Raw genomic sequence first — 24,276 nt, forward strand, 5'->3', positions numbered from 1 at the left:
CTTATCTCAACTCGCTGGTCACCATAGCACACGCTCCAGCAGGTATCTCTCTAGTCACCCCCAAAACCAATTCTTTCTTTGGCCGCCTCTCCTTCCAGTTCTCTGCTGCCAATGACTGGAACGAACTACAAAAATCTCTGAAACTGGAAACACTTATCTCCCTCACTAGCTTTAAGCACCAACTGTCAGAGCATCTTACAGATTACTGCACCTGTACATAGCCCACCTATAATTTAGCCCAAACAACTACCTCTTTCCCAATTGTATTTAATTTATTTAGCTCCTTTGCACCCCATTATTTTTATTTCTACTTTGCACATTCTTCCATTGCAAAACTACCATTCCAGTGTTTTACTTGCCTTTTGCCTTTACCTCCCTTCTCACCTCATTTGCTCACATTGTATATAGACTTGTTTATACTGTATTATTGACTGTATGTTTGTTTTACTCCATGTGTAACTCTGTCGTTGTATCTGTCGAACTGCTTTGCTTTATCTTGGCCAGGTCGCAATTGTAAATGAGAACTTGTTCTCAACTTGCCTACCTGGTTAAATAAAGGTGAAATAAAAAATAAAAACTTGCGTAGATCCAAGAATACTAGATGGGTGTAAGTAATATAAGAGGAAAAGGTCGAGCTACACCTATCCAATCCTTTCAAATATACAAAATAGGTCAACTGTTTAGGTGGTAGGGTCTAGGGGTCATTTTTGGACAGGGCCACAGAAAGCAAATTATTGGCTTATCATGGCAGTGAAAGGCCTCAGAAAGCAGACAGATACAGTATATGAGCTGGCTGATGCATAGAGGACCACCATGATGTGTTGTACCAGCTACAGCATTGAAATATAATGTTTTTTCCCCCTTTTAGGCATTTTATTTCCATGCGTTACAGGCCAATGCTAGGAAAGGCAAAAGGTCACTTCACACACTGGCACAGTTAACTGGCAAACTGCCTAAATGACCATAACAAGCGTTCTTATCACCTGTACATGCACACTGAACATGTGTAATGAACGCGTGAAAAATGATCATAAGTGTTCAAGGGTGGAGATGCTTGCATGCTTGGAAATGGAATACACAGACGTCACTGAGGACAGCAGTAACAGCAGCAAATCAGATAATCAGTCATTTGGAGTGAGTGAATGGGCCATGATGGACAGAAAAAAGGAAATGACAGGTCAGGGGTGGATGCCTGACCCACAATAAAATAAAAGCAAACATCAGATGATGTTGTTGGAATAAAATGTGTGTGACACTGATTGCACCAGTTTTTTTTGTGCTTCTGATGGAACTTTACATAAATCCTTACTGCAGACAGCAGCCCCAAAGGAGACATTGTACAATCATCCTGCAGATATGTGAACCAATGTTTACTCTAATTACTTTTTCTAACCAATGTGACAAAACCACCACTAGTGTATCTCGGTGTATTTGCCAATTCAGACAGAAGAGGGCGTCCCCATATCCGTGTCAGGGCAGTGAGAGGCTTGTCTGTGGGGCTGACGCCAATTAGTCGACCTGTTCGATTGTTTGGTAGTTAGGCTGTTAGGCTGTTGGTCGACCGAGATCGTTTTAGTCGAGCAGTAACAAATATACACTACTGGTCAAAATATTTAAAACACCTACTCATTGTACAACAATAGTGAAGACATCAAAACTATGAAATAGCACACATGGAATCATGTAGTAACCAAAAAAAGTGTTAAACAAAATCAAAATATATTTTATATTTGAGATTCTTCAAATAGCCACCCTTTGCCTTGACAGCTTTGCACACTCTTGGCATTCTCTCAACCAGCTTCATGAGGTAGTCACCTGGAATGCATTTCAATAAACAAGGTGTGCCTTGGTAAAAGTTAATCTGTGGAATTTCTTTCCTTCTTAATGCGTTTGAGCCAATCAGTTAGGTAGGAGTGGTATATTTGGTAAAAGACCAAGTCAGAAACCTTCTGTCCAAAAATGCAGAAAAATATATCCATGCTTTTGTCACTTCTAGATTAGACTACTTGCAATGCTCTACTTTCCAGCTACCCGGATAAAGCACTAAAAACTTCACTTGGTGCTAAACACAGCTGCTAGAGTCTTGACTAGAACCAAAAATGTGATCAAATTACTCCAGTGCTAGCCTCTCTACACTGGCTTCCTGTCAAGGCTAAGGCTGATTTCAAGGTTTTACTGCTAACCTACAAAGCATTACATGGGCTTGCTCCTACCTATCTTTCCAATTTAGTCCTGCCGGACATACCTACTAGTACGCTATGGTCACAAGACGCAGGCCTCCTTACTGTCCCTAGAACTTCTAAGGAAACAGCTGGAGACAGGGCTTTCTCCTATTGAGCTCCATTTTTATGGAATGGTCTGCCTATCCATGTGAGAGACGCAGACTCATTCTCAACCTTTAAGTCTTTATTGAAGACTCATCTCTTCAGTAGGTCCTATGATTGACTGTAGTCTGGAAAAGGGGTGTGAGGGTGACCGGAAAGGAACTGGAGCAACAAACCGCCCTTGCGGTCTCTGCCTGGCCGGAAACCCTCGCTCCACTGGGATTCTCTGCCTCTAACCCTATTACGGGGGCTGAGTCACTGGCTTACTGGTGCTCTTCCCTGCCGTCCCTAGGAGGGGTGCATCACTTGAGCGGGTTGAGTCACTAACGTGATCTTCCTGTTCGGGTTGGATCCCCCCTTGGGTTTGTGCCGTGGGGGAGGTCTTTGTGGGCTATACTCAGCCTTGTCTCGGGGTAGTAGGTTAGTGGTTGAAGATATCCCTCTAGTGGTGGGGGCTGTGCCTTAGCAAAGTGGGTTGGGTTATAATTCTGCCTGTTTGGCCCTGTCCGGGGGCATCGATGGACAGGGCCACAGTGTCTCCCGACCCATCCTGTCTCAGCCTCCAAGTATTTATGCTTCAATAGTTTGTGTGTCAGGGGACTAGGGACAGTTTATTATGTCTGGAGTATTTCTCATGTCTTATCCAGTGTCCTGTCTGAATATTCTCTCCCCCCCCAGGTTTTTTAACTAAATAAACAACAAAGAATATGATCCACATGATCAGTCACTTTGAAAAATAAAAAGTGGTTAATGTGAAAGCAAGCAGTTTGCATACGAATCACGTAGGTCACCTATTTTGGATTCAAAACGGCGAATTTTGCTGAAAGGTTTGCATCCCTGCCAAGTTCATTTTATGGCAAAAACAACTCTAATAAGCAAAGAAAAATGACAGTCCATCAATAGTTTAAGACATGAAGGTCAGTCAACCCAGAACATTTCAAGAACTTTGAATGTGCAGTTGCAAAAACCTTCAAGCGATATGGGTCATACGTAAATGCCAACAAAACTGAAAAACAAATATGCTTCACAGAGTTCAAGTAACAGACACATCTCAACTAGGGATGCACGATATATCGGTGAACATATCGGAATCGGCTAAAAAAGGCAACATCAGTATTGGCCCAATGTATAATTTAACACCGATGTTAAAAATCTATGTCAAAGCTACCGTGCACAGCATATAATGTATTTACATGACGTAATAACGCCACGTCAAATTTGCTCTACATGTGCAACACATCATTCCTAACCTAGCCCACAATGTCTGCTGTGTGGATCAAGCAGTCAACAAGTTGAACAGTCATTTGAAAGAGTTTAAACATTTCAGCGAGGCAACTCAAAAGGGCAAAATCCATTAAAGCCAAGATAATGGTATTCATTGCCCTTGACAATCACCGGCCACAAACGATGTGTTTACAATGCCGCGTTGGAAATAAAGCATAATTTGTTCGACCGCAACTTTTGGGGTAGCTATCTTTAGCTTGATAACTAGCTAGCACCAATACAACCAGCCTGAAAACAATGACCAGTAGAAACTGCAGTCATTTGAATTATTCTTAGCAATAATTTAGGAATCCTTGTGACTATTAGCTAGGTTGCCACTTGTTTTTCACCTATTGAAATTGAACTTCAGTTGATAAAATAAATAGCTAGCCAGCTACTGATGTGAAGCCAGCCACAATAAGGATTAGACACAAGTGGAATTTGCAGTTTTCCTTAATAAAAGTATGTCATTGACAGTGATGCAAATGAATACAAATAGTAGAACTATGCCATATTTTTATTTTGAAGGCTAACCCGCAAAATCCACTATTGTGGCTAATCCTTATTGTGGCTAGTTCCACATAGATGGGTCCGACCACCATTAATCAAATACGAACTGTCTTATAAATTAGGGTTATTTTTAGATGACAGCTAGCTAACTAACTATAGCTACTGAAACAGATTATGTCGTGTTATTTGACACGTTTTAGATGACACCTAACTATATAGTTAGCTAGCTAACTATAGATGCTAAAACAGATTATGTCGTGTTATTCAAATAGTGTTATTTGACGTATCTTTTTTGACACGCAAAGACCCAAACGGCGTTCCATAGAAATCGTGGTTGAGAATGAAATGACTAAACAATTGAAGAACAAAACAGCACAGCAAGTGAAAGAAACAGGTTTTGATGATGTTTTACTGGTAATGGGGACATACCTAAATGCCAACAAAATAACTTGTTGGTCAGTGTGGTGTGTGTGTGTAACTTTTATTTAACTAGGCAAGTCAGTTAAGAACAAATTATTATTTACAATAACCCTAACCCCAATCACAGCTGGATGTGATACAGCCTGAATTTGAACCAGGGACTGTAGTTACACCTCTTGCACTGAGATGCAGTGCCTTAGACTACTGCGTTCATGTGGGTGTGTGTTAACTATTTAACTGTACTAGAATGTTTAAAAGGCCGCTAAAATTTTTAAATATTGCTTATCGGTATCGTTTGTTTTTGGCAAGGAAAATATCGGATATCGGTATCGACCAAATATGTCATATCGGTGCATCACTAATCTCAACTGTTCAGAGGAGACTGTGTGAATCAGGCCTTCATGGTCGAATTTCTGCAAAGAAACCGCTACTAAAGGACAGCAATAAGAAGAAATGACTTGCTTGGGCCATGAAACTCGAGGAATGGACATTAGACCGGTGGAAATCTGTCCTTTGGTCTGGTAAGTCCAAATTTGAGATTTTTGGTTCCAACCACCGTGTCTTTGTGAAACACAGAGTAGGTGAATGGATTATTTTTTTCATGTGTGGTTCCCACCGTGAAGCATGGAGGTGTGATGGTATGTGGGTGCTTTGCTGGTGACACTGTCAGTGATTTACTTAGAATTCAAGGCACAGTTAACCAGCATGGCTCCCACAGCATTCTGCAGCGAGATGCCATTTCACATCATTTGTTTTTCAACAGGACAATAACCCAACACACCTCCAGGCTGTGTATGGGCTATTTGACCAAGAAGGAGAGTGATGGAATGCTGCATCAGATGACCTGGACTCCACAATCACCCAACCTCAACCCAATTGAGATTGTTTGGGATGAGTTGGCCCGCAGTGTGAAGAAAAAGCAGCCAACAAGTGCTCAGCATTTGCCAAGAGTGAGCAAAGGTTTGATTTGTTTAAAAATTTTGGGTTACTACATGATTCCATATGTATTATTTATATAGTTTTAATGTCTTCACTATTATTCTACAATGTAGAAAATAGTAAAAATAAATAAAAACCCTTGAATGAGTAGGTGTCTCCAAACTTGACTGGTACTGTATATCACCAGTAGTAATTCCTATCATTTCTAATCTACAATGTTTGTTACTTTGTTATGGTAATTTATGTTAATGCATTCAATATCATTATTCCAGTCTTCTCGTTATCATTGTCTGAGTAGACACAACCTATTATACACTTGTCAGAAACAAGTTCTGTTTAATTTCATTCCATTATTGTCTTTTGTTTGGACCGCTCCTGTCAATGTTGAGAGTAAGGACGCGCACACATAGAAGTTGGCCTAAAGAATACCTGGCCTGCAGGCAAATGTAGTCATATACATGTGCCCATTTGGGGATCTGATAGTATTTCTGATTGGCTTAACACACCACCACCTGTGGAGCTTCTCAAAGTAACGTGTTCTTGAGCTCAAACAGCAAGCAAACAAAGTATGTTTTTACATCCATTGAGAATTACAATTGTTCCTCAATGTATTTGAAAAATCTTCCCAGCTCCCTACCTTTTCGATAATCACTCAGCATGAAAGGGAAAAATTGCATTCTCTGATTCAGTGGAAACGTAATAAAATAGGTCTAACTGATTACTTCTTATCAGTGCTGGAGTTCGACTGAAATAAGTTCCGGTACTCATTTTGTGTGCTGGTACTGTTTATATGTAGGAGATCCACAATACCTTTTAGCTAATGTTCTATAAGAGGAACAGGAGCTCAAGCAGTAGAAAATGTGAGGTGTCGGGCAGGAGCTCACTGGGGCTGAGTACCAAGTCAAGCACTGCTTCTTATCCCTTGCGCAAATAGCCTACAACTGTGTCTGTCCCGTGCTCACTGGCGTGGGAAACTGAGGGCCCAGAATATTTTATACAATGTTTCAAGTTAGCTAGTGCAAGCTGCAGCCTGAACCAAGTTAATATGTGATACAATGTTTCAAGTTAGTTGTAGTCAGGCAATCTGTAGCCAATGTGATTTATAGGATTTATTTATTTTTAATTTTTAATCGGGATATTTTGTACCTGCAGTCTGCAATGGTTTTATTTGTTGGCTTTATGTAGGCTATTTTTACATTGTTGGCAATGGCAATAGAAGTTACTTTCAGTTTATCATTTTCATTTAAATTTGGATAGAATTTTGATTAACCACAAGACAATGACTTTGACAGTGACTGTTTCACGAAAATGTGCATATGAAAACCATAACTGGCAAGCAGAATGGTAGAAATGTTAAGATAAATTGCATTCCATAAGGTGAATGCACCAATTTGTAAGTCGCTCTGGATAAGAGCGTCTGCTAAATGACTTAAATGTAAATGTAAACAAAGGTCAGTGTAGCCCATTACCGGCAACTTCAGGAGAGTAATGGCAGAATCTGCGAAAGCCAGCATGAGGAGAATAGGGTCAGCTAAGTTTTTTTTTTTACTCTTTCTTATTGGTCTATTAACACATTTACCGCCTGGTGATGTTACCAGGCCAAAACTCCATCCGACCAAAACTGGCAGAAATTTCAGTTAAAAGGGCATGATCATCATCTTCGCAATTTCACAGTATTATTCCAAACTCATAGTGCGGAAATATATATAAAACACTACAAAAATCACATTTTTGACTACACTGGGCCTTTAAAAGAGGGTCCACTTCACCCATGTCAAACACGTTACTCCAAACGATTACATTTTGTACTGTGAAAACACAATGTATATGATATATTATAGATAGACAACTCATGTAATACTGTAGCTGGGTTGTGTCTGGACTGTGAAGGTATATACCCTGAATCTCTATACATTGCTTACACCCATCCACTCCGCTTAGATCTACACAAGTGCATAGGGGTTAGGGGTAGGTATGAGATTCAGGTTTGTCCCCCACATTGAACCCTCTTCCCTGTATAGTGCAATACTTTTGACCAAAGCCCAAGGGACGGACCCAGGATGCAGACAGAGAGAGGGCATGTGAGGGGAAGGCTATGGCTGTCTCTACAGCTCCTGTAAGACATATACACAGTCACAGCCCGCAGCTGTTAGCTAGTGTCCATGCATTATGACTAGAGCCATGTGTTTCACTAGCTCACTGCGATGATGAGTCAGTGATAATGACGAGATCCACATTGGAACATCAAAAGTGGTCCCTCCCTCAGTTTCTCCCTGCCACTCTCTCTTCTACTCAGACACACTGGACAAAGCAACACCATCTGAGACTGGGAGGCGGTGTGTGTTTGTGTGTGCCACGTGTCCTCCCCGACGCGCACCTAGCAGTCTCATCTTCAGCTGCCTCACCAGGTGTGCTACTCTGAGGGTGGTGTGATGTTAGGGATGCATGCGAAACGGCACCCTATTCCCTATATAGCGCACTACATCACTGATCAGGGCTCATACGACTTTATGTGCACTGTAGGGAATAGAGTGACATTTGGGACGCGCCATAGCGAGAGGCTACAAAATGGCGATGGGTGTGTGTTTCGAAGGTAATCATTAAAAAGCTTTTCTCCCTGGTCATGGTCCAAAAATAGAACAATATCAAGGAAATTGCTAGTCATGAATGATAAATAGCAAGTGGGACTGAGTTTTGAGGAAAATGGTAGAGAGACATATGCGTAATAGTAGGCCTACAATAATAAAACATTACAGGTAGCAATAATAGGTAATGTGCTAGTAATAATACTAGTGTGGTTGGTCATACAAAAATAAATAAAAATACATTTTCATCCATTTTGAATTCAGGCTGTAACAACAAAATGTGGAGTAAGTCACACATGACTGTAAGTCGCTTTGGATAAAAGCGTCCGCTAAATGGCATATTTCATTTCATTTCATTTCAAGGAGTATAAATACTTTCTGAACGCACTGTATGATGTGTAAGAGTGCATTTTCTGGTCCATTTTTTGACCAAATAAAGCCTGGGATTGAATGTGTAATGATGTGAAAACTAACAGAAAACCAACCATCACTTTCTCTCAATATAAACCAATTCGAGGGAACAGTGTGAAATAATGATGATTCACCCACAACCGGAAGTCTTGATGATCATGGATCGACGTCATCCGTCCAATACATTTATGGGAAAGCTCACTGACCACTGAGTTGTAAATCAAATCTCATCAAGCCTGTAACGTGGCCAACGCTCAAGGCCTTTCTAAGTGGGGTTAATGGGAGGACTGCTTGGTTTGCTGAGGGCGCTCCACCTGGCAGTGCGCTGTAATTGTCAGGTTTAAAAAGAGTAGTGTGTGTGTGTGTGTGCGCGTCACCTGACTTCCGCACCAAACTGCACCTTCCCGGCCCCTGCTGACACAGAGCCATGCATCTAACTAGTAACTGTGCTTATCTGGAGCTATCTTAGGCCTTTCCGGAGACGTCCTTCCTGTCTCTTGTAACACTAATATAGCAGACATGTCCACCCTGGATCGACAGTTTCCTCAAGGCTTTTGTCCTCACCCATCACCGCCAAGCAGAAGAGGAAGTCAGAGAGTAAAAGCTGTGTTTGCTGACAGGAGCCAACATGGTGGATGGAGAGGCTAGGTTTTTTTAGGTGGAAAAAAAGTGTATGTGCGTGCGTGTCACGAAACACACAAGTGATGTATGTTTCTAACGTAAGTGAAGATGGAAACTCGACCACGTAAAGTGGATGAAAAACAACATGCATGCAAAACAAAACCTAGCATCTAGTGAAACACAAGACAACAACTATTATCTGCAAATGTGAGAGCTCTGAATAAGTGCTTCACTGGGTCATTGTGAAACATGCCCAATAAATTACTACACATTACTGTACGTTTGTACAAGTATGTCTTCTGAAATAATAGTCAACACATTCTGACACCTGTGGCAGATATTGAAATACCACAGTAGCAGACTAAGCATGAATGGGACAATACAATTTGATTTGAAGGACGTGGAGGTTGGGCTCAGCCATAGAGTTGGATAGAGGGCACACAAAGAAATTGACTAGTTCAATTGAAATTATAGAAGAGGAGCTCTATGGTCATCAAGCACTTATTTAGAGCTCTGGGACTGGATGAAAAAGCTTTAAAATGAGCAAACCTGATTGGCTGGCGCTGCTGCTGCGTAGGGGACACTTGTGACAGGAGTTGTTGTTGCAGAGATAGTAGCAGGCGTAGCACTGTACATCATGGGTACTTTTTCAGGAAGGGGGGGGGACATGGAAGCAATGAACAGGTAGGCAGTGTGATAACAATGGCAACGGGTGTTGATTGTTTGGTTGTTGTTTTTGGGCATGATGCATATTACAGAGGGGCGAGCCATCATTAGGTTAGCCCAGCGGAAGGTGTGCGCATCACAATGCAAAAGCGAGAGAAAGCATGGGAGAAAAAAAAGAGGAGAAAAAGCTGAATTACAATCACAAATTTGGACCCACAATCAGTTGTTCCCAGAGGACTGAGTGAGATATGATGAGTGGTATTATAAGATTTAGATTAACTAGAAAACAATTAAGAGCCCCATCAAGATCGAGAGCTTTTCTACCAATTGTGTTCACCCACTATCTATTTTTCTCTGGGATCAACACAGCACAGTAAAAAGCACAATATCTACTTTTCAACAAACAATTAATTTGGAATGCCATTTTTTAAATGTATACTAGTAATACTGATAATGTTAAGAATTACACTTCACATTTCATAATTAGGGTAGAAGACAGTAAGTAGCTAAGTAACAAAATATATTACATCATAATTGACAATCATTTCTAACAGGTGAGTTCAAATTAACATGTAAGGACTGCGCATTACTTTGTGGCACTTTTCAGTAAAAACAATCATGCACTCTAGCCCAATGTTCTACAACCGTGCCTCTCACTGTGTCACAACATCCATGAACTTTGTGTCACCTGTAATCGCTTACATCTCCCGGCCTGTTCCCGCTCTCCCCCCAATTTAAAGAGGCTCCATGGTGAAGTTTCCCCTAGGTACAGATCTAGGATCAGCTTCTCCTCCCCCAATCCTAACCTTAAACATTAGTGGGGACCCAAGATCAGAGTCTAGGGGCAACTTCACCCTATTCCTTTAAAAGCATAGTGAGAATGAAAAAGGGAAAGGAAGGAACCTACCAAGGCTGCTAGCTGGAGTCATGCACAAGACTGACCCTGTGTGATCATGCAGTGGAAGAGAGTGAACAGAGGGTTAAATACGGGGAGGAGAAAAACATGTTAAAGAGGAGACAGAGATTTTGGTTGTAGCCTGGTTCCAAATCGGTTTGTACGGTATGGCATGCCATTGACCATAGGAGTCGGCAAGTGAGCACAAACAGATCTGGGACCAGGCTAGAGATTTTGGTAGCTAGCTATATAAACAACATGTCTTTAAACAAGCCTGCAATTGGTATGACTGCACTGTGCAGTTTGACTCCATTTGTAGTCTTATGCCATACATTATGCCACACATCTGGCCGTGATTGGGAGTCCCATAGGGCGGTGCACAATTGGCCCAGCGTCGTCCTTGTTTGGCCGGGGTAGGCCGTCATTGCAAATAAGAATTTGTTCTTAACTGACTTACCTAGTTAAATAAAGGTTCAATTCAACAAAAAAAAAGTCTGGTCTGTAAATAAATCATTAAAAAAATATGTTCTGGGGGGGTGGGAAGGTAAGATCACATACTACAAATGAAACTAAGTGTCAGTGGTTTATTAGCCTCATATGTGTGTGCCATCTTGCCAACTCCTATGGTCTCTGTCACAGCAGACACATGGTGTGACAATGGCAATAGGAGCTGGCAAGACAGCACACATATTTCTGGGATCAGGCTAGAGAAGGTTAGGGGCTGGATGCTTGAACCATGCAGTGAGAACGAATCAGACCTGGGTTCAAATAGTATGTCTTCTTTCAAATGACTTTATGCGTTGGACCTGGAGTGCCAGATGGGCAGCGTTTGCACTTTTGGTTCAATAAAGCACAGCTAGAATATTCCAAGAGAAATCGTTATTATTTGAACCCATGTGTGGTGTGTACACAGCATTCTGAACATGCTTCCTACACTGGGAAAGGAGAGGAAGGGTGTAAAGGCCATGGAGGATGATAACACTAAAGAAAGGAGTAGGTAGGGAGGGATAGGGGGTTAGAGGAAGGTAGTCTCATCCACAAGAGGCTTAAAGGGACAGTTCGGGATTTTGGCAATGAATACCTTTATTTACTTCTCCAGAGTGAGATGAACTCATGGATACCATTTGTATGTCTCTGCGTCCAGTATGAAGGAAGTTAGAGGTAGTTTTGCGAGCCAATTCCAATTGCAATCTTTGAACAGGGCCCATAACAACTTGAGGAAAAGCGGTTGATCACACTGTTGGTTTAAAGAGAGACTGGCCTCAAACTTTTGGAGAAAATATGGGGAATATCCCATTTCTTCACAAGCTCACCTGGTGAAACCTTTTACGGGTTATATACTTGAACTTTGCCCTTTGATGCTTTTATGGGGAAACGGAAAGTTAGGGAAGCTCTATCCAGCTTGTGTCTACATGCTACATGGGTGTGTATCTGTGCACATAAATGTGTGTGTGTGCCTACATGCGTCTGTGTGCAGGTACATGTGCATGTGTTGTGGGCAGGTGTACTCCCTACCAGTGGGAAAGCCACAGAAAGCTGTCTGCTGCTGCAGCTGTGCGTTGGCCAAGGCCTGCTGGTAGTGCAACATACTGGGGTGAAAGAGCGAGCTGGCCCCGTTGCTCTTCTCAAGTGCTGGTCTCTTTGGTAGGGGCTGCAGGCAGCCGTGGGGGAACGCCTGTACGGGAGGGACGAGGAGACATTAGATACAACGAGGCGGAGGCCTCAAAAATGACTACATTCATATGACTATTCTCTATACTATCACACTGCTTCTCTGGGTCTTTTGTGGCTACTAGCTACAAAACAGCACAAAGTTACAACAGAGAAGTCACAATGGCAACTTGGGTTTAAATAACCACATGGGGACAATAACGGAACTACACACGATATCTAGCAAGGCAATTTTAAACAATGATTTACAGTAACAAACAAATTGATACTTGGGAATTAACATTCTCATTGTTGTTATACGATCAATCAATGTAAAGCATACTAAAATAATAACTACAAGAATCATATTGGTGGATATTAATTGCATAATAAAAAATACTTGGACATTTAAAACAGCAAAAAGCCAAATTAAAATTATTGTGAGTTGCTACAGTACATTAAAGAAGCTACATGCAAAGCAAAAGGTGAAAGGTCAAAGTACCAGTTCTACAGTTGCCTCGAGGGGTCGCTTCATTGCTTTGGCAGTCGACTGAGTCTTTAAATAGCAGGCAGCGAGCACATGATGGCAGTGGGCCAATGGGAGTCAAGCGTATTAACATACAGGTAACAGCAAGCAGAGGTGCGTCATGGGGGACAGCATTGCATTGTGGATAGGTGAGAAGGAAAAACAAAACAAAATAATCTGAATGCAGTATACCACATACAAAACAATAGGCATGCACATAAACAAAAAATAGTTTGCTGTTTGTTTAAAGAAACATATCACTAAAGTTCTGTAAAGCAAAAAAAGCATCTACTATACCTTTGGTTAAAACGTTTAATAAATACAAAGATTTTCAAATGCACTTATGAAGTAAACAAACTATTTGGATTGCAGTTATTAGTTCTGTAAAGCTAGTTACGTCTTTACAAGTAAATCAGTTATCTAATCAATCTATGTATCAACATATGTTGGGGTATTATTGATAAACAATTGACATTCAGTTGGGCCAAATCCTAACTTGAGATCTGTGCGCATAACTCAACTTTTTTCATAAATCTCCATTTGAAATCGTGATTCACGTGAAAGTTTGAGTTATGTACACAGATCTAAAAAAGGTAGGATTCGGCCTCTTCTGTAAACACACTTGTACACGATCTGCTGTATGGAATATTGTTGGCTCTGTTTTTGGTGCTTTGGTGTGACTGGCCACCATGACAGAATAGGATGTGAGTGCAACAACCATTTCTCACCGAAAAACCCTAGTCTTTGTTCTAGCCCTTACTATTGTGTTCATAGAGCTGAAAGGACTGGATAGGTGAAAGCAATAGGAAACATATTAGAGGGCTAGGATGGAACCATCACCATCGCATAAACCTATCCAGTTCTTTGAGATGAGAAAACACAAAAACAAGGGGCTAAGGGAATGGGCTACCAGGGAATAGATGTTCTCAGCAAGTGAGAGTTTCTGATCAATGTACAATGGAGAATCATTGTTGAATAAAGTATTGTTGATTGGACAATGAAGGACCACATGTCTTGTTGATTGGAATTTTTAGTTTTTACAATAAAAGCAGTGCAATTTTAGAGCACATTTTAGAGACCATTATGACCAATGGTTTGATAGAAGATGCCCTATGGCAGACAATGGTAGAAAGGACAATCTTTTGGCAGCCGGTTGGTCACATCCATTTCAGTCACGGGGTAAAATAAAATCTGATTTAGGTGTTAAAAGCAAAACTATTATTTTTCTTTCCATAACTACACTAATAAATGAGTGAACCCAAATGTGTAACTTGTTAGTGTGTGGTTAATGGGCAACTTTGTAACAATATTTGTTATTAGGAAAGTCATCACAAAATGTGGAGCTCTGTTTATTCTACATTCCTCTTTGATTATACAGTAAATATATATATATATTTGCTCAATGCAATAACATTTGAAGAAGAGAAAATGGATGTTTTTAGCAAGGCTTCTGAATGAAACCAATCGATGACATTGCACAAAGGAAACATCGATGGGACAACCAAGGCACTTATGATTACTAGGCCATGCACAAGCCTTTGCTTTATGTGTAGGATAATACTAAGATTATTCGGTAACACTTTATATTAATGTACCTTTTATAAAGATATTCGATATTTTATAAAATGTTACCGAACATTCCAAATGAATACACCTCAGATTCAGTGTTAGATTTAGACTGAAATGTTATGTTAATGGAAGCATACGGAGGGGAGGGAAATATGACAGCATTCAACTTGCGACACAACAGGCTATGGAAGGCAGAAATGGAGCTAAATTAAATCAAATGACACCTCAGTGTAACTGTATAGTCTAAAACTAAACACATAGCAGGATCTAACCTCCACCTGTTGTTTATAATCTTATGTACTATAAACTTGGTTCTGTCTGGGGTGTATTTCCAGATGAACAAATCTTTGGGTAATGTAAGCTCATGATACATGTATTGTTGGTACAGTTGTGGGCACTAAAAAGTTACACAATGCATGAGCAACATGGCACTTGGTCTCCTTTTGATAGTTTGTCACAAAAAAACTGTACTATGGTACAACTTTTCAGTGCCCGTAACTGTATCTAACTTAGGACAAGAGTCTGGTCGAGTGGTTAACCCTCTCGCTTCCGGAACCATACGATTCCCCCTTCGGGAGGGATCTAGTTTTTTTAATCCTGCTAATATCCTGCTAATAATAAAATATACGCAAGTTCTCCTTTATAAAAAACTAACACAGTATCTAACTTACTGTACCTTGTGCCAATACATTGTAATGGCTGTATAGTACATGATACATTTATGCAGAGGATTGCAGTGGGGAAATGCTCCCATAGAGCTGACTAAAAAGCTCTTTGTCCTCCGGTAAACCATAAGCCCCGTCGCCCCAATATCTTATCTAAGGTCACACCAGCTTAAGGAAACAAAGCGTGAGATGTCATTAACTCATAATCATGTCTTCTGCACTGGATGACGTGTGTTTTCCTATTGTTTGTGTCCTTTTTCTTTTAAACCCTAACTGTGCTCGAGTCATCTTTTCACCCAGTATCAGTGGAGGTGCGTGCGGTTGGGGTTTTAGAGAGCAAGCAGCGATGGAGGAGCAAGCTGATGAGACGAAAAGCATGCTGGACGATGCCATGGAATCAGACAGCAGCGCGAGAGCAGTGACGGCAGTGTGAGTGGCAGCGGGCAAGACAGAGCCAAGTCTACTCATTCAACAGCCACTGACTCGGACCAATGTTGACACAGAGTATAGAGAGGGGGAGGGAGGGTCACAGCCAAGTGAAAGTCCTATTACCAAAACCTGCCTGCCTCTCTGCCTACCTGCCTCTCTGCCTGCCTGCCTCTCTGAAGGGGGAGGGTCCAATAATGATGGAGTGGATCAATGACCAACCAGAGCACTAATGTCAGTTTGGCCTCGCATTCTCACCCATCTCTCTTGATTCAATTTGTACTGATCTACAGAGAGCTACACTTATCATTGAGAGGAGGGCGGGCATTGTCTGTTTGTATGATCAAGGGCGAATATAATAGCTCCTAGCCTGAAGCTAATAATAGTCTGCGTCCCAAACGGCACTCTATTCCCTATATAGTCCACTACGTTTGAACAGAGGGCTGGTAAAAAGTAGTGCACGATTCTAGGAAGGTGGTATATCAACTGTATGGAAAAATAAAGCAGTGCTCCACATTTTATATACTTGTGTTCTTTTCTAGATGTGTAAAATATAATTTTTTAAAGATTCTAGTGTGTGTACTTTACCAAACTAGTTGTCTATAGTTGATTACATATTATAAACATTAGAAATGATATTTTTTGATCTGGCCCTTTGTCAGGTATGCTTTCTGACATTGCTGGGGCTACAAAAGTCTTGTGACTTTCCCAAAAGTCCAAGGTTTTCCAGAAATTACAGTTCAAGGAATCCCTCCTGACTTCAGGAATATTTCAACCAGGATTTCTGGAAAACCAGGGAATTTGGAAAAGTTAGCAAATTTTTGAAACCTACTTTAGTCAGTGTGCTGTACTCACTACTCTACAGGCTGTGAGGGTGGCGGAGGGTCTCACCATGGCAGCAGCTTGCGCGGCCACGGCCGTCTGGTTGGCCTGATGCTGCGCAGCCTTGATCTTGGCCTGCAGGTGGGCCGGCGGGTGGAAGTACTTGCACTTCTCCCGGGAGCAACGTGACTTGATGTAGTCCATGCACACGGTCACCGTGTTATCGCTAGTGTCAATCATAGGGCTGTCACTGGGGTGTGCGAAGCGGCAGTCCGTCTCGCCACGGGCGCAGTTGCCCCGCTGGAACTCCCGGCACACCTGGGAAGGGGGGTGGGGTGCACACGGACAAACAGACATGCACACGTACATACATGGACAGACACACGCATAATCACACACAAATGGACAGACATGCACAGTGACAGACAGACACAAATATTAGCTTAATATATCATACAATATAATACACATACCAATAACATATCAACAACTTATCATTATGTTTATAACTATGGACTGAATAATGAACAGACTAAGATGTTACTCTATTCAAAGCCTGGGCGTAGTCAATCAGAGGGGGCTTCACTCACAGCCTGGGATGTAAAACATAACACCGCACACTCACTAAGTGTGGGGCAAGCAAACGCGCGAGCACGCAAACAAACACACACACACACACACACACACACACACACACACACACACACACACACACACACACACACACACACACACACACACACACACACACACACACACACACACACACACACACACACACACACACACACACAAGGCGGTAAACAGTCTCACTTAGTGTGGGAGTATCCCCATTCCTCAGTGGAACATGGCCTCTCATTAGCAACCACATCGCTCTGTTGCTAAGTGACGGTACTTTGAGGAAAACACACAATACACCTACACTCCCAGGTCTGTCTGTGCATGCCATCCTTCCAAGGCTATTCTTTGTTTTCATTAACTCACAATTGCCTTGGTGCTTTGTTGTGGTATAAACAAACCCCCCATTGAAATAATCTCATCCATTTTAAGTAGATTTTTAAAATATAGATATTTTTAGAGATATTATAGATATTTTTATTTAACTAGTCAGTTTAAGAACAAATTATTATTTACAATGACGGCCTAGGAACAGTGGCCTTGTTCAGGGGCAAAAACGACAGGTTGACCTTGCCAGCTCGGGGATTCGATCCACCAACCTTTTGGTTACTGGTCCAACACTCTAACCACTAGGCTACCTGCCGCCCCGTTAATCAACGGTGAGGTATAGAATTCTGTTGGCCAGCGCTCAAGTTCTTAAAGTGATCTATTATTTTAAAGTAAAGGTGTGTGGAAAGGGAGTACGTAAAATATAAGTTTCATATCTCTGATGGTTAAGACTAGGGAAAATAAGATCTGTGATAAGGGGTAACTTCCACCTCAACCTAGGTGGGTAAGGATGGTGTCGTAATGTAATTATGGAGAGGCTTTCCCAACCCGCTCAAAGGGCAAACTCTTGATTCCTCGTATCGTGACTTCCCAGAGGCCGGCTCTCCTAACTCCTGGTATTGTACTTGGTTATTTTGTGATGTCTCCTAACTGCTAATATACTTCGATATACTATGACTTTTGGTATTGTTATTGGTTGGTGGTGGTGTACCTCCAGCTTGTCCGTGCGTAGAAGCTTCTGGTTGGAGGAGGAGCTCTGCATGGAGCAGGGAGGGCTGCCGGGGACGATGATACTCTGGGTGCTGGGCTGGAGCATCTCGGTGGGCATCATGCCCATGCTGTGGGTCATGTGGGTCAGGTAGGGAGCGTAGCTCAGCCCCGGGCTGGAGCCCAGCCCCTGGCTAATAGGAAACGACTGCTACCGAAAAATAGGAGGCGAGATGGGGGGGAAGATGGGAGACCGAGAGGAACAGAAATGTTAAAAAGGCAGAGAGAGAAGAGGTTGGATGGAGGAAGAGAAAGGGAGAGACCCCAAAAGTTATAGAGTAAGAAGAGAGAGAGAGAAAAGAGGGGAGAGAAATAAGCAATTGTACACATCAGCGGTAGTAATGCCTCGTAGTCCGTTACTCACCATGGTAGGCTGCATGGTCGTGCCAGGGAACATGAAAGGCATCTGTTGAGCCAACATGGCTGCTGCAGTCTTCTGTTGTATGAGGTTGTTGCGGCCGTTGATCTCCAGCTGGGTCTTCAGGTGGGCCGGGGGGTGGAGGTATTTGCAGTTCTCCCGTGTACATCGGCCCTGAAAAAAAATACAATAAAAAAAATATGGTCATATGGTCAGAGGTGAGGCATATGCAGACATTCTTCAATACATTGAATACTGAGGGGCACATTGATATTCACAGCTGATGCTTTTGCAGCGGTTAATGGGGATCCTAATATCAAATGACGAGGAGTTGGGCGTATTGGCCTCAGCAGCCCGGTGGAGCAAGCTCAGGGGTTTGCGCTTGATGGCTAGCTGCTTCAATAAAGGATCTTTAACACCTTACAATGTGTGGCTTTGGCTTCAACGTGTGTTAGCAAGATAATGACGCCAGATGCTTCACCAGATGTATAAATCTGAAGCATCCGGTATCCATCTCCTGCTGTTGAAATGCCTCACCTCAACACCACCAGGCAGTAAGGGAAGAGCAGTGACCCAATTAGCTGAGCATCAACGCCCCAGTCACAGGTCTATGCTGAAATAGGACAACCTCCCTAACAGTCCACTGACAAACAAGCATACAGCCAGCCGCTCTCCATGCGCACACTGACCAGCTGGCTCTGACCCCCAAAATAGTTCCACTGCGGTTACTACTACAGTACGCTAACAATATTGTATGGTGTGCAGTAAATGTTAGGATGAGCCTAATGATGACCTTAGACGTGCTTTGCTTGTGATTATTTTGGATTGGGCCACTAAACATTCCCTAAATGAAGGCTGAAGGAATCTGTGTTGCGGGGCAAAGGCACGTGCTCCCTCAGATTTGTCCTGTTTTAACATTCTCAGATGTTAAATGACAATTTTTTATTTTATTTTTAAGCCCACAGATATTTTTAGAAATAATTATGATACTATCAGTGGTATTTTGAGGAAGGTGCCCACTGACTAGACCAGGCAAAGAGTACCCCCCCCACACCCTATTTTCCCTAGTAAGTGGTTCCTTCCAAGGTGCAGAGCAAAGGGATGCCTAGGCAAGACACTAAATACTCAATGGAGGAGGAGACGGGAGTAGAGTGACACACACAGGATTTGTCTAGTCATTCCTTCGCAAATAAAACAAATGTTTTGTTGTGTCTCTGCAACACTAGCCACAAAGCAGTTTTATGAAGTTGGCTTCAGCTAGCTAGATTGGAAACCTATCTCCCAACTTCATAACTAGCTATAAATCAAGTCAGAGTAGATTTTCTAACTATCTGAGCTGGCATGTCTGCTGGCAAGGTTGCATAATGATTATCGCTCTAGATTGCAGGGGGAAAAAGCCGTTTCAGATGTTTGAAAAATTAAGTACCAAATAATGGGTACATGACGCCTCTGCTTTTAGCCAAGGCAACATGTCAGAGAAGATGAAGTGGACCGCATTCTTGATATTCTTCTTGACATCACATGTCAACGTCAACCCTATAAGGGTGGTTGTAAATCTGAACCACGCTTTATTTATGGTTCCCCCGTTTCAATATCCAGATTATTGTTCTGGCCACGAACATGAGCGGACCTTTATTCAATGAGGGGTTATTTGACCCCGGGGAGTCCGCAGAACAAATAACGTGTAATCACGCTGGTCAGCCGGGTGTTGTCTTCCCGAGGCAAAATTAGAAACCTGATGAAAAGTGCTTGTTTTTTACCCCACTGTGATAAAAAAGCACCAGTGAGAGCATCAAACTGAGAGCAGACATTCACACTGATTTGGGACATGAAGTTGGACATAGAAGGCCAACCTAGGGCCGAACTGAGCCCAACAAAGCTGTATGTGTGAAGGTATGCCTTATTTATGTAAGATACTAGCTATAGCTAGATATAATATGATTATAAGTACTAAACCCATCATACAATCATCTCTAAGACAATTCTGGGGCAAAGCAGGCTACACTGTTAAAAACAAACACTGATAGTCATCTATCATCATGGGATTAATGCAGAGTTATTTTTTTTGTGTCGGTGGATAAAACATGATTGTGTTCCTTTTACATCAGGCCTATCCTTCAAATAACTAATATTTCAGGATATGAACATAATTCTCCCTAGTGGAGGGGCACAGAGGTCTTGGTTTAGTGTGGGGGAAGTCAAGTCACCCGTCGGATGGGGTGCCACAGGGCTGCACTCTACGCTCCTTTCAGTTTCTACAGATGGTTCGTGCCAGTGCTGCACTGTACTCCTTCTCAGTTTCTCCACTGGCGCAGGATATCCCTCCTCCTCCTCTCCACTCCATCCCCAGCCAAAGAATAATGTTATCGCTGTGCCTCGCAGCCAAGAGCCTGAGAGGTGTCAAAACCAATCAGAGCCTCTCTCACTGATGCCGCTCTAGGCAGACAGACTCCATGGCGACTGCTGGGAGGGGAAGAGTGATGGGGGATGCGGTGCTGCTGAGGCTGAGCTTTCGATGCCTTCCCTGTGACTGTGAGGATGGCTTGAAGGGCATTAGAGAGTGCTGTGACCCCTGACAATCACACACATGAGTAGGGCCGTGAACACCTTGACCAAACCCCAGAACCTAGTTATAGCCTATTTTCTGTGGTCAGGGAAAAACTCAGAAAATCCTGGGTTGCTTGCTTAGAAACAAGCCACATGACAACAATGCTTTCTTTGTTACATTTTGCTGCCAATGTCGTGATTGATTCAATGCATTCGGTGCCAGTTTAGAGCATCGTTACTCACCATTTGAGGGAGGAGTTAAGCTGCCTTAAAAGCACTTGGGGAGAGTGTTTCATTTGACACGTTAGAAAGGAGGGGGTTATATTCATAAGTGTGTGGCACAGCGGTCAATATGCTCTCCCTCCACATTACTTTACTTCTGCTTATTAGCATTGACGGAGCGGTGTAAATTTTAACAAGCATTATTAAATGATAATCACAGGGTCCTTTTCACTCAGGTACTAATTAACTTACAGCCCACTGACTCTCTAAGTCACAGCGATGCTGGCTAGAACACTTATGCAGTAAGTACACGTGAGATGACGCAAGCAGGGTCGGTCTGTTCAGAGAGTCGTGCCACTGACTCTGCAGATAAGAGACAACTAGAGGAGCGTTTCTGAGCAGAGCTGCCGGAGAGCGCCCCGGAGCGTTCCTCGTGTAACAATGACAGTGCTAAAAAGCTGCCTGTCTCAGATGATGAAAAACTGAGCGAGAGGCTGTGATTAGAGCTCGAGTCAGATGTTATCTTGCCCAGCGGAAGAATAGAGAGAGGCCCGTTGTCTTAACCACCCACACTGATGGAGCAAGAATTTATTCATCCTCACCATCGCATCGGAGCACGCATTTATGAAAAGGGGCTTTTGAAACCTGAGGCACATGATTACCCCGTTAAACAAGCCCATTTCAGACGCTACATCGTTCAGCTGTAATGACACAGTGGATCCCTTCTGATAGCTGGGTCTGTCTCAAAATTTCAGCACAAAGTCAAGGATCTATGCATCTAGCTAACTTGTGATACTAGGCCTAATAATATAATAGGGTTAAGAAGATAATTATCTCTTCTGGGTTTGAAAAGCGATGACAACGAGGCCGGGAGTATAATACTAATAAATGCTGGCCCGTTTTTTTACATATTTAACCACAGGACCGAGCTTTCTTGCCACCCACTTTTAAAATGATGGCTCTTGGGAGACTAAACCTTCCTTTTTCTACCCAGTTAGCGGTCACCCTTCCCTAACCAACTGAGTTTCTATGAACAGCCCCTGTACATTAGATTAATCCCAGGGGGACGCAGATGAACGTCTGTAATTTCATGAACAGATTAGGATTATGCTCACTTAACCCATTTAGGCCCGTCCCCTTGGAGGCTAATTACACCTATTAATTGCCCATGTGAATCCAAAGTCTTTAACACCGAGAAATTTGGGGTTTCACATGCATGTTGTGATCGAATCATGACAAGTCATTCAATCATGGTAGCACTTTTCCCTTGTCATATTGGGGTAGTCAAATGGAGCCAAAGTTGTTTCCCTCAAGAATCTCAATAATAAACTAGCCTAGTTAGTCTCTTCCCACAGCTGCTGTGAGTTTGGGGCAAGCAAGACTACGAGAACACTGTATGATGCCTGCTGTAGCTATAGCATTGTTACATTTACATTTACATTTAAGTCATTTAGCAGACGCTCTTATCCAGAGCGACTTACAAATTGGTGCATTCACCTTATGACATCCAGTGGAACAGTCACTTTACAATAGTGCATCTAAATCTTAAGGGGGGGGTGAGAGGGATTACTTATCCTATCCTAGGTATTCCTTAAAGAGGTGGGGTTTCAGGTGTCTCCGGAAGGTGGTGATTGACTCCGCTGTCCTGGCGTCGTGAGGGAGTTTGTTCCACCATTGGGGGGCCAGAGCAGCGAACAGTTTTGTCTGGGCTGAGCGGGAGCTGTACTTCCTCAGTGGTAGGGAGGCGAGCAGGCCAGAGGTGGATGAACGCAGTGCCCTTGTTTGGGTGTAGGGCCTGATCAGAGCCTGGAGGTACTGAGGTGCCGTTCCCCTCACAGCTCCGTAGGCAAGCACCATGGTCTTGTAGCGGATGCGAGCTTCAACTGGAAGCCAGTGGAGAGAACGGAGGAGCGGGGTGACGTGAGAGAACTTGGGAAGGTTGAACACCAGACGGGCTGCGGCGTTCTGGATGAGTTGAAGGGGTTTAATGACACAGGCAGGGAGCCCAGCCAACAGCGAGTTGCAGTAATCCAGACGGGAGATGACAAGTGCCTGGATTAGGACCTGCGCCGCTTCCTGTGTGAGGCAGGGTCATACTCTGCGGATGTTGTAGAGCATGAACCTACAGGAACGGGCCACCGCCTTGATGTTGGTTGAGAACGACAGGGTGTTGTCCAGGATCACGCCAAGGTTCTTGGCGCTCTGGGAGGAGGACACAATGGAGTTGTCAACCGTGATGGCGAGATCATGGAACGGGCAGTCCTTCCCCGGGAGGAAGAGCAGCTCCGTCTTGCCGAGGTTCAGCTTGAGGTGGTGAGCCGTCATCCACACTGATATGTCTGCCAGACATGCAGAGATGCGATTCGCCACCTGGTCATCAGAAGGGGGAAAGGAGAAGATTAATTGTGTGTCGTCTGCATAGCAATGATAGGAGAGACCATGTGAGGTTATGACAGAGCCAAGTGACTTGGTGTATAGCGAGAATAGGAGAGGGCCAAGAACAGAGCCCTGGGGGACACCAGTGGTGAGAGCGCGTGGTGAGGAGACAGATTCTCGCCACGCCACCTGGTAGGAGCGACCTGTCAGGTAGGACGCAATCCAAGCGTGGGCCGCGCCGGAGATGCCCAACTCGGAGAGGGTGGAGAGGAGGATCTGATGATTCACAGTATCGAAGGCAGCCGATAGATCTAGAAGGATGAGAGCAGAGGAGAGAGAGTTAGCTTTAGCAGTGCGGAGCGCCTCCGTGATACAGAGGAGAGCAGTCTCAGTTGAATGACTAGTCTTGAAACCTGACTGATTTGGATCAAGAAGGTCATTCAGAGAGAGATAGCGGGAGAGCTGGCCAAGGACGGCACGTTCAAGAGTTTTGGAGAGAAAAGAAAGAAGGGATACTGGTCTGTAATTGTTGACATCGGAGGGATCGAGTGTAGGTTTTTTCAGAAGGGGTGCAACTCTCGCTCTCTTGAAGACGGAAGGGACGTAGCCAGCGGTCAGGGATGAGTTGATGAGCGAGGTGAGGTAAGGGAGAAGGTCTCCGGAAATGGTCTGGAGAAGAGAGGAGGGGATAGGGTCAAGCGGGCAGGTTGTTGGGCGGCCGGCCGTCACAAGACGCGAGATTTCATCTGGAGAGAAAGGGGAGAAAGA

At 43.2% G+C, this 24,276-nt stretch overlaps 1 protein-coding gene across 17 annotated transcripts in view; it reads right to left on the reverse strand.

Moving 5' to 3' along the window:
• Positions 1-24,276, reverse strand: part of LOC124010372 (muscleblind-like protein 2a) — an 81,732-nt gene that overhangs the window by 5,038 nt on the left and 52,418 nt on the right. For 3 of the 17 annotated variants that reach the window (XM_046322741.1, XM_046322742.1, XM_046322758.1), the window contains exons 3-8: positions 18,370-18,537; positions 17,950-18,156; positions 16,362-16,610; positions 12,787-12,840; positions 12,150-12,309; positions 10,647-10,682 (exon numbers count right to left, since the gene is read on the reverse strand). In XM_046322741.1, the coding sequence (XP_046178697.1) occupies positions 10,647-10,682; positions 12,150-12,309; positions 12,787-12,840; positions 16,362-16,610; positions 17,950-18,156; positions 18,370-18,537 (874 nt within the window). Of the gene's footprint in view, positions 1-9,622; positions 9,718-10,427; positions 10,546-10,646; positions 10,683-11,900; positions 11,996-12,149; positions 12,310-12,786; positions 12,841-16,361; positions 16,611-17,949; positions 18,157-18,369; positions 18,538-24,276 lie in introns of those variants that run through there. The other 14 variants (XR_006834420.1, XM_046322746.1, XM_046322745.1 and 11 more) reach the window with 14 other exon arrangements.

The sequence above is a fragment of the Oncorhynchus gorbuscha genome, linkage group LG23, assembly GCF_021184085.1.
Source record: "Oncorhynchus gorbuscha isolate QuinsamMale2020 ecotype Even-year linkage group LG23, OgorEven_v1.0, whole genome shotgun sequence".
Classification (NCBI taxonomy): Eukaryota; Metazoa; Chordata; class Actinopteri; order Salmoniformes; family Salmonidae; genus Oncorhynchus; species Oncorhynchus gorbuscha.